The following is an 18,590-nucleotide window of genomic DNA, read 5'->3' on the forward strand; positions in this document are numbered from 1 at the left end:
AAAAAGTGTTCTGCTGCCTATGGCTTGCTTCACTCAGTAACCAACTTTTGTGCCTTATGTCCATCATGGATGATATAACTTGGGTTTAACAATTCCTGATACCAGATTCATAAAATACTATTTTACCCAAAGCCATAAACACACATTTGGGAAAAGTCAAACATTTTAGAAGTTCATCTACATGCCATTAACAAGAAATGTCAAGCACAAGTCCATGAATCAAAATTCTAAGATGAAATATGTTCAATAAAAGCACAATAATTTTTCATAGACTCATTTAATCATACTTGTCCAACACCACAAGTCAACTGAAGATTGCTGACAACTAAATTGCATGATAACCAGGTTATCAAAACAAGGAAATCATTGCTTTCTTTCACTAAACCATGGTGAAAAAGTCACTGTTTTTTATTCAGCATTAAATTACATAAGTTGTCTGTTGATCTATCACTTGAAAAAATTTAAGAATTTATTAAAAATTCTGTGAGATGGCTTCTCTCGCTCATATGATTCCAAAAGTATGCCTTTATGCCAATTTCAAAAAAAAAAAATTCACGCTGATCAGTTTTAGCAATTGTCAAGGCACAAGCTCAGTTCTGCATACTAGCTATCATTTTCAGTAAAAAGATAAATCAATTATGTCTGCAGATAAAAATACATAACCCCTTTATTTTATATTGCAACAGAATGTTCACATTACACACACAAAAGGGAAAGGTAAACACTTTACTTCTATGATTTCTCAATAGTAAAAATTTTAAACCCATTTGATTGTTATGGAATAAACAAAAGTGATTTCTGTATTTATTTTCTAAATGTAGATTTGGAATATAAAGCATAAATAGGCCTCAGTATTCAATTGTGTGTCTAATTTAGAACTAATAATATATTTATTTAAAAGTATAGATGCATCTGCTTCTGAATTATGCTGCAACACTGATCATGTGCCTTGATAAAAGAACGGTTCACTAAAGTATAACATGTAGGGAAGACTTCGGATTGTCTATTTAAAATGTCAATGTAATAAGCAATTTATATACTATATTTTAAGTGCACTTCCACTTGCTTCTCATTTAGAATACACAGACATCTTCCTATCTTTCTTGTAATACACTTCATTTTTTCCTAGAGCTGTTTGGCCGAAATGCACTTTCCCCAGTAAACTTTAAAAAATAAAGCAAACAACCTCCCCAATATATCTAATCTCTATTCTGTCACATACCAAGAAAATAAATTTGCTAATGAAACACAATATATTACAAGACATGTGAAGACAACATAGTGAAATGAGAATTTTGTTTAATTTGTTGTGCTGTGACTAATGTTCTCAAGGTTGCAGTTTAACATTCCAAGTTCTTACAACTTTATCAAGTCCAAAATTTTTGCACAGAATGCTCTGGGGCTAGAACAGCAGTAACTGCAAAACACTGTTTCCATGACTTCAAGTTTCATAAGCATACTGTTCAAAAGTACAGTTCCTGATTTGATTACATGTGGGGAAAATAGCACATACTTGAAGGTTACACTGTCTACACGTGATGGCAATTTTGTTGGAAGAGTACTACTTTTTAAATACTCTAAAACGGCTTAACTTCAAGCAGTAATAACACAAGCAAAGTGATTTTAACCCTTAAAATAAATATTCCAGAAAACCTCTCTGTACATACAAGTGAAAGAATATGCAATACTTTCACGCTAAAAAAAGGAAAAAAAATAAAGATTTTGTTCATTTAAGTGGCTGAAATCTGCTGTTTCAACCTAATGTCCCCAGTTAATAAGGGAGGCACAAACACAGGTGACAAGCTATAGCTTGCTATCTTAAGGGGGTTTTTGGGGGGAGAGATTGGGGATGGGACAGGGCTATAATTTACTTTTATCCCTTTTGTTATATCCAGATTTTTGTTTTATTTTCTATTTTTACAGCATGCCAAACCCTTTGGCATATGTAATGGCCTTTAACAGTCTTTCCTTCAGTTTCTCTTTGCTGGAGTACTCCGGAAGCAAAAGGACATTAAAGCATGTGTGAGATGTGGGAAGTCTGTAGAAAGAGAAAAGATAGTATTTTAATGACAGGAAAGGAAAACATGACCAACAGATTCTTACACATTCAAAACAACTCTGTCAGTAGATAAATCTAGCCAAGGCATCATATACCAGCAAAGGTATGAATAAAAAAAAGCATGTAAGTATATTCACATTTGAAAAGATACAGAAGTAATTTGATGATTATGTAACTTTCACCCAAATATAAGATGTTTTTACTTATATGCCTATAATACTGGTCAACAAACATTTTGCTACTGGAGTTCTGTCACCTTTAACAATAGCCACATGCTGACTCTAAATCTGAAAACAATTTTCGTCTATCACATCCTGTTTTTAAGTTATGCATCAGTTTGTGTTTACATCATTTTCTTCAATAATGCTACTGTGAAGCATCGGTATTTTACTGTTTCTGTAACAAAATATTGCATTTTAGGACAGCACATCGATCACATACACCAGTAATTTGAAAGTTTATACTAAAAAGTGATTGTGCTGCTTTTTCTACCTGTGAATTTTTATATTTTGTTTTTTCTAAGATATTATAATTATGAACAGACGAGGTTGTGTTAACTATCCTGATAATTTCTGTTATGTCTGCGGACAATTAACTGAACAAGATCCGTGAAAGAATCTGTCCAGTAGACTTCAAAGAGCATACAAGCTATGTAAAGTTGGTGACCAAGATAAAGAGTGAGTACCTCATGTGTGCTGCACTGTCTGCTATTCTGGATTAACACAGTGGCAATGGCCAGAATTGGTGATGCGTTTGGTTTTGAGAAAAGTGAAGCCAAAATCAAAGAAGGTGTTTTTGTTGGACACGAAATCCATGAACTGATCCTTGATGATGAGTTCAAACAGAAGCTGAACCCAGCAGTATGGCAATCATTCGTGTTGGTTGTTCACAATTTTCTTGGTAATCACAGATCAGAAAATTATGCTGAACTTGTGGAGAACATACTGACAGCATATCAGCTAATGGGTGCCAGAATGTCAAATGCACTTCTTACATTCTCACCTCGACTTCTTCCCACCCAATCCTAGTGATATCAGCAATGAGCATGGGGGAAAAAATTCATCAAGATATCAAGGTGATGGAGGAAAGCAGGTATCAGGGAAAGTTCAATCCCAGTATGATGGGAGACTATTGTTGGTTCTTGCAAAGAGAGACAAATGTACAGTACAAGTGTAAAAGCAAGTGTCTCAAACATTTCTGAACATAGTGTCATCACTTTTGTATGAGTTAAGAGAGGCGAAAATATATGCTGTAATATGTCTCCTTATTGTCTTCATGTTTGTTTTCAGAGTAAACTCCTTAATACAAGTTCATATTCGCAATATTGTGCCGATATGGCAAACTGTCTAAAAATCAGTAACATACATCTCAGAAACCTGACGTGCTAACTGAATTTCAATTACAGATCTGAAATCAGCGTCATTAAATTAACTAAGAACACTTCTTAAGTTCTCAGAAGCAAAGAAAACCTTTTTTTTGTTGTTGACCAGTGTAATCACATTACTCTAGAAGAATCCATATCTAACAATTTCAACAGTTGGATAAAGGAATGTTATTCCATCACATAAGTAGTAAGAGACTTGCATTAAACCACCAAACAGACCATCTTTGTCACCTGTTCCATGAAAAGATCTCTTGTATGGCTACTATGACCACCTGAATTGTCTGCAACTTTCCAGGACCAGTGCTGTCTGGATAATGCTGGAAAGATCTGGTGATATTTCAGAAAAAAAGTCCAAAGATTATTTGGGTGGCTATCCAGGTAACACTGCTAATATCACCCTTACCCAGATTTCTCATGGCTCTGCCCATTGTTTCCAGATATTCAGCAACAGCAAATAGCCAGATACTGAAAATGAACATCTGGGTATAACTTAAACCGCAGCCACAGTTTTTAAAGGAAATACTAATCATTACACCGGAACATAACGCTTTAGTTTTTAGATTCAAGCATATTATCAGCTCAATGTTTACCAGTGAAACCTGTTTAAGTTACCATATGTAGGGAATAAAAAAAAAAAAATATATATATATATATATAAAGCACCATAGCAGTTATTTATTTACCTGTCAGTATCTGGACCATTTTTGGCTATAATCATCTTTAATTTTCCTAGTCCTCCTACAGGTGCTCTGTCTGTGCCCGTTGTAAACTGCAGAAACAGTCTTTTCTGTTCATCTGCAAATGAGTGAACTATGTCCCAGAATTCTCTAATTTGATGGAGACACAACAAGAAAACATACTAGTGCTCGTCATATGCAATGTAAAAAAAAACAACTCCCAAACAAACCACAATGAAACAAAAAGGAAACTAGTTTACAAATGTCAGACCAGCAAAGAGAGCAAACCAGAACATAAACCAATCCAAAGTGAAACTTATAATAGTCCAGTGTATCGCAAACTGTGTACCGTGACACACTGGGGAAGAGGAGAGGCGCCTGATTCAGCAAGAGACATGTCCTGTGGGCAATCAGCCAGCACCAGTGCCTCTCCTTCTCTCCAGCCCTCTTCCCTGTTGGCACCCCCCACTTGCAACTCAGGGCCCTTCTGGAGGGCCTTTGTGCATGCGTGGATGTCGACGTGATGACATCACGGGTGCCTCGAGCTGCAGCCACTATGTTTATTGTGCTGCAGTTCAAGAATGTTTGCGGGACACTGTAATAGTCCAAGAAAAGATTTTTTAGTCATAACATGATAGGGATTACTTACAAATGCCCACTCTTCCACGGGCTGACTCAGAGGCAAAAGAAAGCAGACAAAGACTAAAATCAGGAGGCACTAATCTGATTCTAGTCTAGTCAACCTTCACTTTCATCATTGAGTTGTGTTGCAACATTACTCGATGCTGAGGGTGGAAGTTTGCCACGGAAGGGCAATTTGTATGTAATCCAGTACATTACGAAAAAAATGTTTTTGGACTATAAGTTTCTCTTCAGAGTGGTTTATGTTCTGATTTGCTCTCTCTTTGCAGGTAAAAACAATACAAGCCTCGTATTTTGTAGAATTAAGGCAAAGGTGTGTGTGTATGTGTATATACACAAACACACAAATGGTAACTCAAAAAGTAAAGGCAAAATACTTTTAACAGCTTTAATAGAAATAACTGTGAGCAACTGAACATATAACTTTTCCACATAGTCCCCATGCAAGGCATGGCTGAAACTAGCTTCTGCATTCCTGCAGAGAAGTTTTTCAGCTGCTCCCATAGCCAGGTGAGCACTGCTTCCTTTACTGTAATTAGGAAGGGCCTGAGCTCATTCCATCTGTGATAAGGGGGACACCTGTTGTTAGTGCAGAACCAGCAGTGTCTGTGTGTGTGAGAAATTCAGCACTTTCTGTGCTAAAAAAGACTGAGAGTCACAGACTGGATTTGGAATCCTGCTGCAGCATTGGGAGTACTACTGCTATGAGACTGGGTCCTTTCCCTTCATCAATCAGATTCCCGATCAGTATTGAAAGGGGGCGTGCCAGACATGGTGAAGTATTCTATTTGGTATATATAGAAATTCTATATCCTATCTATTTCTTGTATATTATCTGATGTCTATCTGCATTATTTGGTATTATCTGATGTTTATGCAATAAAGAATTATATTACTCTGAAGCTTTGTTGGAGGTGACTTCTACATACCCTTGTTAGATAAATACATGGGCAGAACAGGTACCCACAAAAACACGCCTTGATTTTAAATGGTTACAAAATCAAAACTTATTGGAATATGTTTATAAATAAGATGACAACAAATACAAGTCCCAAAAAGCACGGTTAGCAAGATCTTACACAATCACTTGCATTTTCACCTTTATAAGCTCCAATTGGTGCAGAAGTTACAACCTTCAGACAATGCAACGTGACAAAATGACCAGGTATTTCTCAAGTGACCTCAGAGATCACCAGACATTACTGTTTGTGACTTTTTCCTTTGGGGGTACGTGAAAGACAGAGTGCACGTACCTCCACTATTTGCAACTATGGATGATCTGCAGAATGCATCACTGAAGCTATAAACGCAATCACGCCGGATATGCTTTGGAGAATCTGGTCCAAGCTTGATTATCACATAGATGTTTGCCGAGTAACAGATGGGGCGCACATCGAGTGTATGTAGATACCATATGAAACTTTATGAGTTGATGAAACTGTAGCCTCAAAGGTGAAAGAATATACCAATACATTTTGGTTTTGTAACCATTTAAAATTAAGGGGTGTTTTTGCTTAGCTTGTTTCGTCTCCTATGAAGTGATCTAAAGTCTCCTATGTAGGCTTTCTAATAAAACTCAATAGGGATGTGCATTGGTTAGCATGCACTTACAAACTTACATTAATTACAAATTTTAGTCAAAAATGTCTGAAAATGGTTATTAAAAAAAAAGAAAAAGCTCAAATGAACCTTTGCCCTGTGAACTCCACAATATATAAGGACTACAAGTTAACCAAAAGGAGGTTAAGAAGAAATTATAATTTATCAGATACTTTTCTTTTCTTTAGACAGTGACACTGTTCTGCACAATTGGCTGATATCCCTTCCTACTAGCAGGTGGAGGTACAGAAAACTGAACCTGCCAGTGACATTAATGGTATAAGCTCTCCCTCCAACAATCCAGTATGCATCTGCCCAAGCAGTAGAAAGTCCCTCTTGTAATGAACTCAAACTACTGTTGCAATTTAGTTGATGGAACAAACCACCACAGAGTGGCACTCACTATTCCTGCATATACCAGGATACTGCCATATCACAGGAACTCTGTACGGCTGCCAATCACAAGGGATTTTTTTGAAGAACTTAAACAGAAGCACAGAGCACCTGATAACCCTAGGCCAAGGTCTTCCAAAGGCAGGATTGCAAAATGATGTCGCTGACTAAAGAAAATAAAAATTATCCAGTAAATCATAATTTCTCTTTTCTTAGCATCTGTTTCACCATTCTGCACAACTGGGATGTACTGAAGCATAAGAACATAAAACTAGCCTTACTGGGTTAAGACCCATGGTCCATCAAGCCTAGTAGCCTGTCACAGTGGCCAATTCAGGTCACTAGTACCTGGCCAAAACCCAAGGTGTAGCAATATTCCATGCTATCAATACAGGGCAAGCAATGGCTACCCCCATGTCATTCTTAATAACAGACTATGGACTTTTCCTAAAGGAACTTGTCCAAACCTTTCTTAAAACCAGCTACGCTATCCGCTTTTACCACATCCTCTTGCAACGCGTTCCAGAGCTTAACTATTCTGAGTGAAAAAAAATTTCCTCCTATTGGTTTTAAAAGTATTTCCCTGTAACTTCATCGAGTGTCCCCTAATTGATCCACTTGTATCCGTTCTACTCCACTCAGAATTTTTGTAGACTTTAATCATATCTTTCCTCATACGAGAGGAGTTCCATCCCCTTTACCATCTTGGTTGCTCTTTGAACCTTTTCTAGCGCCACTATATCTTTCTTGAGATAAGGAGACCAGAATTGAACACAATACTCAAGATGAGGTCGTACCATGGAGCAATAGAGGGGCATTATGACATTCTTAGTCTTTTAACCAACCATTTTAAAATAATTTCCAGCATCCTGTTTGCTTTTTTGGCCACTGCCGCACATTGGGAGGAAGGTTTCATCATATTGTCTACAATGATACCCAGATCCTTTTCTATGGTGCTAACCCCTATGGTGGACCCTAGCATCCGGTAACTGTGATTCAGGTTATTCTTCCCAATGTGCATCACTTTGCATTTCTCCACATTAAATTTCATCTGCCATTTGGACGCCCAGTCTTCCAATTTCCCAAGATCCACCTGCAATTTTTCACAATCCGCATGCGTTTTTAACAACTTTGAACAATTTAGTGTCATCTGCAAATTTAATCACCTCACTCGTCGTTCCAATTTCCAGATCATTTAAAAATAAGTTAAATAGCACCAGTCCCAGTACAGACTCTTGCAGTACTCCACTTTTTACTCTCCTCCATTGAGAAAAATGACCTATAACCCTACTCTCTGTTTTCTATCTGATAACCAATTCCTAATCCACAACTTAACTTTGCCATCTATCTCATGACATTTTAATTTTCTCAGGAGCCTCTCGTGAGGAACTTTATCAAAAGCTTTCTGAAAATCTAGATATATTATATCAACCGGCTCACCTTTTATCCACGTTTATTCACACCTTCAAAGAAATCATGCAAATTTGTGAGGCAAGATCTCCCTTGTCTGAACCCATGCTGACTCTGTCTCATTAAATCATGTTTGTCTACATGTTCCATAATTTTATTTTTTAGAATCGTTTCTACCATTTTGCCTGGCACCAAAGTGAGGCTTACCAGTCTGTAATTTCCCGGATCTCCCCTGGAGCCCTTTTTAAAAATCGGTGTAACATTGGCCACCCTCCAATCTTCAGGTACTACAGACAATTTTAGCGACAGGTTACAGATCACTAACAGCAAGTCAGCAATTTCATGTTTGAGTTCTTTTAGTACCCTGGGATGTACACCATCCGGTCCTGGCGATTTATCACTTTTTAACTTGTCAATTTGGCACAGTATATCTTCCAGATTCACTGAGATTTCTTTCAGTTCCACTTCATCATGACCCTTGAAAACCATTTCCAGTTCAGGTAGTTCTCTTACATCTTCTTCCGTAAAGACCGAAGCAAAGAATTCATTCAGTCTTTCCGCTATGACCTTATCCTCTCTGAGCCCCCCTTTCACTCCTCTATCATCCAACAGTTCCCTCACAGGTTTTCTGCTTCTCATATACCTAAAAAAATTGCTATGAGTTTTTGCCTCTCTTGCATGTTTCTCTTCATATTCTTTTTTAGCTGTGTTTATTAATGCTTTGCATCTAACTTGCTGGTGCTTGTGTCTCTTCTTATTTTCTTCATTGGGATCCTTTTTCCATTCTTTAAAGGATGTTTTTTTGACTCTAATAGCCTCTTTCACTTCACCTTTTAACCACGCCGGCTTTCGTGTCCTCTTCTTTCCACCTTTGCTGATACGTGGAATACATCTGGTCTGGGCTTCCACGATGGAATTTTTAAATAACATCCACGCCTGGTTTACTGTCCTAACTTTTGCAACCGATCCTTTTAGCTTCTTTATAACCATTTTCCTCATTTTATCATAGTCATAGTTCAAAAATTAAACGCCCCTACAGTAGATTTCTTTTGCGATGTTCCTCAGCTCAAATTTGATCACGTTATGATCACTATTTCCCAGCGGACCCAACACAGTTAACTCCCGTACTATGCCTTGCATTCCACTAAGACCAAATCTAAAATAGCACCACTTGTCAGTTCCCGGATCAGTTGCTCCAAGAAGCAGTCATTTATGACATCTAGGAATTTTACCTCCCTAGCACTCCCCGATGTAACATTTAACCAATGTTGGAGTAATTGAAATCATCCATTATTATAGTGTTGCACATTTCTCCAGCATCTCTAAAAACATTTCTTAATCTATCTGCTCATTTTGTCCCTGGGGACGGTAGTATAACCCAACCTTTATATTCCTTCCCTTCACAAATGGAATTTCTATCCATAAGGATTCCACACTATCTATGTCATGCAGAATGTTTATTTGATTTGATTCAATTCTCTAACATATAGTGCCCCAGAATGACAGATGTTGATACCCCTGTTCAAGTCATTGGTGAGGAAACTCTGCCAAAGTTTGAGCAGATTCTGACCACATCTCTAGTGCTTAACAAAGAAATGAAAGTAATGACCAAGTTACCATACTGCAAATTTCCAGACAATTCTTGCAGAGGTAAGCAGACTCAATAGCTCTCTTTATCCACCTCATGATGGGGGCCTTACAAGCTACCTAGATTTTCTGAAGCCATGAAGGTGATCAGAGAGATGAAACTCATTCATTTCCTGAAGATACATAAGAACATAAGAAGTTGCCTCCACTGAGGCAGACCAGAGGTCCATCTCGCCCAGCGGTCCACTCTCGCGGCGGCCCATCAGGCCCACTGCCTGAACAGTGGTCTCTGACTAATTTTACAAATTACCTCTAATCCTATCCTTCTACTCTTATCTGTACCCCTCAATCCCTTTGTCCTCCAGGTACCTGTCCAGACCTTGTTTGAAGCCCTGTAGCGTGCTTCTGCTTATCGCATCCTCCGGTAGCGCGTTCCATGTATCCACCACCCTCTGGGTGAAAAAGAACTTCCTGGCATTTGTTCTAAACCTTTCCCCTCTCAATTTCACTGAGTGCCCCCTCGTACTTGTGGTTCCCCATAGTTTGAAAAATCTGTCCCTGTCCACTTTTTCTATGCCCTTCATGATCTTGAAGGTTTCTATCATGTCTCCTCTAAGTTGTCTCTTTTCCAGCGAGAAAAGCCCCAGCTTTTTCAGTCTGTCAGTATATGAGAGGTCCCCCATACCCTTTATTAGCTTAGTTGCTCTTCTCTGGACTCTCTCAAGTACCGCCATGTCCTTCTTGAGGTACGGCGACCAGTACTGGACACAGTACTCCAGGTGTGGGCGCACCATTGCATGATACAGTGGCAGGATGACTTACTTCATCCTGGTCGTGATACCTTTCTTAATGATACCCAACATTCTGTTTGCTTTCCTTGAGGCTGTGGCGCACTGTGCCGACACCTTCAATGTTGTGTCTACCATCACTCCCAGGTTTCTTTCAAGGTTACTCACCCCTAGCGGTGATCCCCCCATCTTGTAAGTGAACATCGGGTTCTTTTTCCCAACATGCATGACCTTGCATTTCCCTATGTTGAAGCTCATTTGCCATTTTTTGGCCCACTCTTCCAGCGTTGTCAGATCTTTTTGGAGGTCTTCGCAGTCCTCCATGGTTTTGACCCTGCTGTATAGTTTAGTGTCATCCGCAAATTTAATAACCTCACATTTTGTTCCCACCTCCAGGTCGTTAATAAATATATTGAACAGAAGCGGTCCCAGCACCGACCCCTGTGGAACTCCGCTCGTGACCCATTTCCAATCTGAGTAATGGCCCTTTATTCCAACCCTCTGTTTCCTGTCCGCCAGCCAGTTTTTGATCCATTGGTGGACCACCCCTTGCACTCCGTGGTTCCATAGTTTCCATAGCAGTCTTTTGTGTGGTACCTTGTCGAAGGCTTTTTGGAAGTCAAGGTAAATGATGTCTATGGATTCCCCTTTATCCACCTGGCTGTTTACCCCCTCAAAGAAATATAATAAGTTCGTGAGGCATGCTGGCTCGACTTTAGCTGCCCATTGTTTTCGATGTGTTCCCAGATGCTGTCCTTAATCAGCGCTTCCACCATCTTTCCCGGGACCGAGGTCAAGCTCACCGGCCTGTAGTTTCCCGGGTCTCCCCTTGAGCCTTTCTTAAAGATGGGCGTGACATTTGCTATTTTCCAAATATTTCCTCCGGAATTTCTCCAGTTTTAAGGATAAGTTGCATATCTGTCAAAGTGGCTCAGCTATTTCGTTCCTTAGTTCCTTGAGTACCCTTGTGTGAATGCCGTCCGGACCTGGCGATTTGTCGCTCTTTAGCCTGTCCATCCACCTTGCTCACCTCTATTTGGACCAGATTTTCATCCTGATCTCCTTTTACGATCTCTTCGGGTTCCGGAATATTGGTTGTGTCCTCCCTTGTGAAAACTGACATGAAGAACTCATTTAACCTGTCCGCTATCTCCTTTTCCTCTTTTACCACTCCCTTTCTGTCTCCATCATCCAAGGGTCCCACTTCCTCCCTAGCTGGTTGCTTCCCCTTGACGTACCTGAAGAATGATTTGAAGTTTGTTGCTTCCCTGCCAGTTTCTCCTCATATTCTCTTTTTGCTTTCCTAACTACTCAGTAACACTCCTTTTGGTGTTTTTTATGCTCCTTTTGGTTGTCCTCTGTCTGGTCTTTTTTCCATTTTTTGAATGATGCCTTCTTATCACTTATCGCCTTTTTCACTGCATTTGTTATCCACACTAGGTTTTTTGTTCTATTTTTTTTGCACCCTTTCCTGAACTTGGGGACGCACAGGTTCTGTGCTTCGTGCACCGTGCCCTTGAGTAGGGTCCAGGCTTTTTCTACGGACTCCATCTTCCTTGCGGTATCGTTGAGTTTCTTTCCCACCATTTTCCTCATGGCATCATAATTCCCTTTTTTGAAGTTGAGTGCTATCGTTGTGGTTCTTTTCACCTTTGATGATCTAATTTCTAGCCTGTACTGGATCGTGTTGTGATCGCTGTTTCCTAATGGGGCTAGTACCGCCACCTCCTTAGCGGGTCCCCCTAGTCCGTTGAAGATTAGGTCAAGAGTGGCATCTCCCCGTGTTGGTTCCGTGACCAGTGACCCTCGTGACCTCCATGAATTTGGTCTCCCTCATGCAGTTCGAGTGCCCGATGCTCCAGTCTATTCCTGGATGGTTGAAGTCCCCCATCACCACCACACTTCCGCTTTTGCATAACTGCCTCAATTCAGCCTCCAGGTCCTGGTCGATTTCTTCCGATTGGCCAGGTGGGCGATAGTACAGACCCAATTTTATGTCCACTCCTGTTCCTCCTGGTAGCTTAATCCATAGTTATTCCAAGTCATCCGCCCTTATTGTTGTTTCCATCCTGGTTGAAGGTATGGAATCTTTTATATATAGCGCTATTGCTCCACCCTTTTTGTGTGACCTATCTCTCCTGTAGAGTTTGAACCCTGGTAAAGCCACATCCCATTCATTATCATCAGTCCACCACGTTTCTGTGACTCCAATTATGTCTAGGCCCTTTGTGCTGGCTAATGCTTCCAGCTCTCCCATTTTAGCTCTTAGGCTCCTAGCATTAGTGTACAGGCAGTGTAAGTCCCGGTTGTTCGCCTTTCTTGCTGGTTTTCCTCGTGGTTTGGTGCTCTTGGCGACCCCCTCGTGAGTTGCCAGTCCCCAAGCCTCGTCATTCCTCCTCCTGTGGTGCGTATGTTTCGCCCTCAGCCTGTTTCCTCATTTTTGGTTGTCCCTCTGGATTCCGTTGTTCTCTGTTAGTCCTGTTTGCCAGTTTTATTTGTGTCCTAGACCCCTGCAATTTGTCCTTAGGTCCTTCTTCAAAAAATTCCCACTCAGTTCTGAGCCTTCTTTTACAGTGTCCTCGTTCAAGGTCCTTGGCCCTGGGCATCTGCATTGCATCCTTAGGTCCTTTTCTCAAAAATTCCCACTCAGCCCCAATCCCTTTTTTACAATGTCCTTGCTCAATGTCCTTGGCCCTGGTCCTTTGTATTGCTTCCTTAGGTCCTTTTTCAAAAAATTCCCATTCAGTCCCGAGCCCTCTTTTACAACGTCCTTGCTCAATGTCCTTGGCCCTGGGCCCTTGTAATGTTTCCTTAGGTCCTTTTTCCAAAAATTCCCACTCAGTCCCGAGCCCTCTTTTACAATGTCCTTGTTCAGTATCCTTATTTGATACTTTTGTCCGATGTGTCAGATTGACTGTCAGCTTTCCCCTCTTCCTCAGTTTAAAGCCAAGTCTATGGCGCTCTGGACGTTGCGTGCCAGCATCCTCGTCCCAGTCGTGCTCAGGTGCAGTCCGTCTCTCCTGTAGAGCTTATTCTTTCCCAATAAAGTTATCCAGTTCCAAACAAAAAGGAAACCCTCCTCCTCGCACCATCTCCTGAGCCAACCGTTTATTGCTTGTAGTTCGTTCTGCCTCCGTGCGTCCGCTCTCGGTACTGGCAGGATCTCCGAGAAGGCTATCTTCCTTGTCCTCAGTTTCAGTTTCCTCCCCAGGATCCTGAACTGATCAGTTAGTGCAGTCCTGTTGTAGTCCCTCCTGCTGATGTCGTTGGTTCCAACATGGATTACTACAGCCGTCTCCTCCGTCTCGGCCCCTTCCAGGATCCTCTCAATTTTGTCGATGACATCCTTCGTTCTTGCCCCAGGGAGACATGTCACTATTCGGTCCTCTCTCCCTCCAGCTATGTGACTGTCCACTCCTCTCAGGATTGAGTCTCCTACTGCGGTAGCAGATCTCCCCTTCCTCAGCTGTCTCTCCGGTCTCAGGTCTGTGTCAGTGGCGCAGTCAGCTAGTCCTTCCTCTGGGTTCTGTTGGGTCTCCTCCTCATCTGCCTGTCCAGATTTTCCGCAAGGTCCTACTCCCATGGTGTCTGGTGGATTTTGTCGTCCGACCGGTAGTTCTCCCCTGATGTGCTGGTGGTCCTGTGCCTCCACCATCCTGCAGGCCTCCTCGATGAATTTCTCGAGCTCTCTAACTTGTTCCGTGATGTGGTCCTCTCTGGCGGTGTCCTCAGTTGCCCAGCACTGTTCATCTATGGTGCACAGTCCCTCCAGTTCCTGTACTCGAACCTGCAGTCTCCCGACCTCCTTCTTCAGGCTATTCAGCTCCTGACATCGACTGCATATGTATGCCTGCCTCCCGGAGGGGAGGTAGTCATACATATGACATTCGATGCAGTATACTGGGTAGCTCCACTGGGTTCCTGTAGCCTCCATTTCTTTCTCCTTGCTCCTATGGTCCCTCAGTGGTTGAGAGTGGTGCCCGGTGTGCAGCTAGCTGAAAGAGTAGAGAGAGAGAAAAGAATAAGAAGAGAAGAAAAGTACTTTTTCTTTTTTTTTATGTTAGTTTTTTTTTAGAAAATTAGGTTTGCTGCTGGGCTGCTTGGGCTCCTTCTCAAGGCTCCTTCGCAAAGGCGCTCTCGCCTTCGCCGTGCGCCGAACGGCTGGGCGCCGTTGGCTCCCTTCCTCTTAAAGGGGAGCCCGGGCCGATGCGACCTGTGACGCGGTGGGGGTGGGCGGAGCTAGCTCTCGCCGCGACCCCGATCTGCCTGCCTGCTGGTTAGTCCTCCTCCCCTCTGCTTCTCCTGCTTCCTCCCCTCTGCCTCACTGCTGGAACAAGACACAGCAAAAGTAAGCCCAAGATACAAGCAAAACGAAACGCCGCCGCAGACTGCCTCGTGCCCCGGCTCCCTTCCTCTTAAAGGGGAGCCCGGGCCGATGCGACCTGTGACGCGGTGGGGGTGGGCGGAGCTAGCTCTCGCCGCGACCCCGATCTGCCTGCCTGCTGGTTAGTCCTCCTCCCCTCTGTTTCTCCGGCTTCCTCCCCTCTGCCTCACTGCTGGAACAAGACACCTCGTCAAGGATAAGAAAAGAGCGTTTCTCTTGTACAAACGCACGGGGGAAAAAGAAGCAAACATTGAATACAGGACAAAGTCTGCAGCAGTCAAAACAGCAGCCAGGGAGGCCAAACTTCGAATGGAAGAAACTCTAGCGAAGAACATTAAAAAAGGGGACAAATCCTTCTTCAGGTACATTAGCGACAGGAAAAAGAACGCAGACGGGATAGTACGCCTTAGAACGCCAGACGGGAATTATGTGGAAACAGATTCTGAAAAAGCCAAACTACTGAACGATTACTTCTGTTCAGTCTTTACCTGCGAGGCGCCAGGGCACAGGCCACGGCTGGAAGCAAAGGAAAGCAAGGAAGACCCATTTCTGAATTTTGAGTTCACACCAGCTGATGTTTACAGAGAACTTTCAAAACTCAAGGTGAACAAAGCCATGGGACCGGACAATTTGCACCCAAGAGTGCTCAGAGAGCTGTGCGATGTTCTGGCGGAACCGTTAGCCATGCTCTTCAATCTCTCCCTAAATACGGGGAGAGTCCCCCTGGACTGGAAAACAGCTAACGTCGTTCCTCTGCACAAAAAGGGTTGCAGAGCAGAGGCTGCGAATTACAGACCGGTGAGTCTCACATCAATAGTGTGCAAACTCATGGAAACTCTACTTAAAGGTAAATTAGACACGATAATGGATGAAGGGAATCTAAGGGATCCCTGTCAACATGGATTCACCAGAGGCAGGTCATGCCAATCCAATCTTATAAGCTTCTTCGATTGGGTGACAGGAAAGCTAGACTTGGGAGAGTCTCTGGACATAGTGTACTTGGATTTCAGTAAAGCTTTCGACAGTGTCCCACACCGTAGACTACTAAACAAGATGAAATCAATGGGTTTGGGTGAGAAACTAACTGCATGGGTCAGTGATTGGCTGAGTGGAAGACTTCAGAGGGTGGTGGTCAACGGCACCCTCTCTGAGACATCGGAGGTGACTAGTGGAGTGCCGCAGGGCTCAGTCCTGGGACCATCCCTTTTCAACATATTCATAGGGGACTTGACCCGGGGGCTTCAGGGTAAAGTAGCACTGTTCGCCGATGATGCCAAACTGTGTAACATAGTAAGTGAAAGCAACCTACAGGATAGTATGACACAAGATCTGATCACGTTAGAAAACTGGTCCTCGACATGGCAGCTAGGCTTCAACGCTAAAAAATGTAAGGTCATGCATCTCGGCAGAGGAAATCCATGCAGAACATACTCCTTGAATGGAGAAACGCTAGCTAGGACCTCAGAGGAACGGGACTTGGGGGTAATCATCAGTGCAGACATGAAGGCTGCCAAACAAGTAGAGAAGGCCTCATCAAAGGCAAGGCAAATGATGGGATGTATCAATAGAAGCTTCGTCAGCCGTAAACCTGAAGTCATAATGCCACTCTATAGAACCATGGTGAGACCCCATCTGGAATACTGTGTGCAATTCTGGAGGCTACATTACCGGAAAGATGTGCTTCGAGCTGAGTCGGTCCAGAGGATGGCCACTAGGATGGTCTTGGGGCTCAAGGGTCTCTCATACGAAGAAAGACTGGGCAAACTGCAGCTCTATACCCTAGAGGAGCGCAGGGAAAGGGGTGACATGATTGAGACATTTAAGTACGTCACGGGTCGTGTCGAGGTGGAAAACGATATATTCTTTCCCAAGGGACCCTCGGTCACAAGGGGGCACCCGCTCAAACTCAGAGGAGGGAAATTTAGTGGTGACACCAGGAAGTATTTCTTCACAGAAAGGGTGGTAGATCACTGGAACAGACTTCCGGTGCAGGTGATCAAGGCCACCAGCGTGCTCGACTTTAAGAATAAATGGGACATCCACGTGGGATCCCTACGAGGGTCGAGTTAAGGAACTAGGTCATTAGCATTCAGACTTAATGGGGTGGGTCAATAGAGTGGGCAGACTTGATGGGCTATGGCCCCTTTCTGCCGTCATCTTTCTATGTTTCTACCTCCTTCAGAAATTGAGCTACTTCCCTATGCTATACCAGAGGTGCCCTGGACTCTCGTGGATCTCAGAGCAAACCCCTGAGCCAAGCTCTCTTGTAGAAACCTCCAAAATATTGGGAACCTGAGTCCTCCAAGGAGAAAAAAACCATATCATGCACAAGGATTCAACACCATGCCAGACCCTGACATAAGCCAACTTCCATTCTTCTGGATTCAGGAGAGAGCAGCTGAGAAAGTCTGCCTGCACATTGGACTGCTGAGAGGGCCTGCAGAAAGGTCTCTGTTCTCTGATACAGACTCACTGCCTCCAGGGTCACCACTTGACTCCTAGTCCTGCTCTGCCTGTTGAAGTAAGCTATTTTCATGACACTGTCTGACATCATTCTAACTGCTTTTCCTTTGAGGAGTGACCAAACTTCCTGCAAGGCTAGCAGAACTACTCAGACCTCCTCCAAGCTCAACCAGGATCATTGGGACACCCAACCAAGGATATTTGCATCAGTGATAACCACAACCCACTAAGGAGGAGGGGAGGGGGAGGTCCCAGTAGAACTCCTCTTATAAAGTGAACATCCTATCATGCCAGACTGGGTCTCACCTTGGATGGGAGAGGCAGAGGATAATTAAAATTCTGTAAGGCCAGAGGCCATCATGACAAGAGGGCTTTCTGCAAAGGGCAAATATTAAATTTTGCCCAGGGCACCATCCTCAAGGTTGCTCAGATGAAGCCCAGGAGCTGCAAATAATCCCAAATGATGGGCTCCAGGATCTCACACAATCTGCATTACTACATGCAGAGCTTCTCTGCCTACTCCTCTAGAACAAACACCATGCCCCTAGACCTCAAGATACCCCCAGGGATTGAGATGGTATCAAACAGCTCTTGGACTGGTTCATCACCCAGCTCAGAGATTCCAGAAAGGAAATAAACTAAATTGGCCTCTGCTGCTGAACTGACCTAAATGAGCCTGGACTCCCTGGCACCGGTGATATGCAGCAATCGCCATCACCGCTAACTTGGATAACATGTGGTGAGCCATAGTCAGGTCAAAGTGCAAGGTACACCTCAAATCACAGAATTGCAGATCTCTTCTAGTCAGCTGAGATAGAGATGTGGAGATAGAACTCTGTAAGGTCCAGGGAAATTAAAAACTCCCCCGGCTGCACCGACGTGATAACTGAGTAGACAGTAGTCATGCAAAACTGTGGGATCCTCACACAAGCTTTCATACTTTAGAGGTCCAGGATGTGGTGAAAGGAACCGCCCTTCTATGGGAGTATGAAATAGATGGAGTACTTTCCTAGCCATGTGTCTCCTGTGGAACAGGCACTACCATCTCCAGCCAGCCCATCACTTTAGGGCTGAGCCACAAGGAGAGATCATGAAGGCATCTGGAACCAGATGTGTGAACTCCAATGGGTACTCCTTTTTGACTACCTCCATAATGCATTGTTCCAAGGTGATGCAAGTCCACTCATGCAGTCTGCCTCATACC

The 18,590-nt window shown here is 42.9% G+C and overlaps 1 protein-coding gene across 2 annotated transcripts in view; it reads right to left on the bottom strand.

The window, feature by feature from the left end:
- Nucleotides 1-385: 385 nt before the first annotated feature.
- Nucleotides 386-18,590, bottom strand: part of UBE3A (ubiquitin protein ligase E3A) — a 224,120-nt gene continuing 205,915 nt past the window's right edge. The window contains exons 10-12 of one of the 2 annotated variants that reach the window (XM_033948634.1): nucleotides 4,127-4,270; nucleotides 3,675-3,770; nucleotides 386-2,038 (exon numbers count right to left, since the gene is read on the bottom strand). In XM_033948634.1, the coding sequence (XP_033804525.1) occupies nucleotides 1,918-2,038; nucleotides 3,675-3,770; nucleotides 4,127-4,270 (361 nt within the window). In that variant the 3' untranslated portion in view covers nucleotides 386-1,917. The remainder of the gene's footprint in view (nucleotides 2,039-3,674; nucleotides 3,771-4,126; nucleotides 4,271-18,590) is intronic. The other variant, XM_033948635.1, reaches the window with a different exon arrangement.

The sequence above is a fragment of the Geotrypetes seraphini genome, chromosome 6 (assembly GCF_902459505.1).
Source record: "Geotrypetes seraphini chromosome 6, aGeoSer1.1, whole genome shotgun sequence".
Taxonomy (NCBI): Eukaryota; Metazoa; Chordata; class Amphibia; order Gymnophiona; family Dermophiidae; genus Geotrypetes; species Geotrypetes seraphini.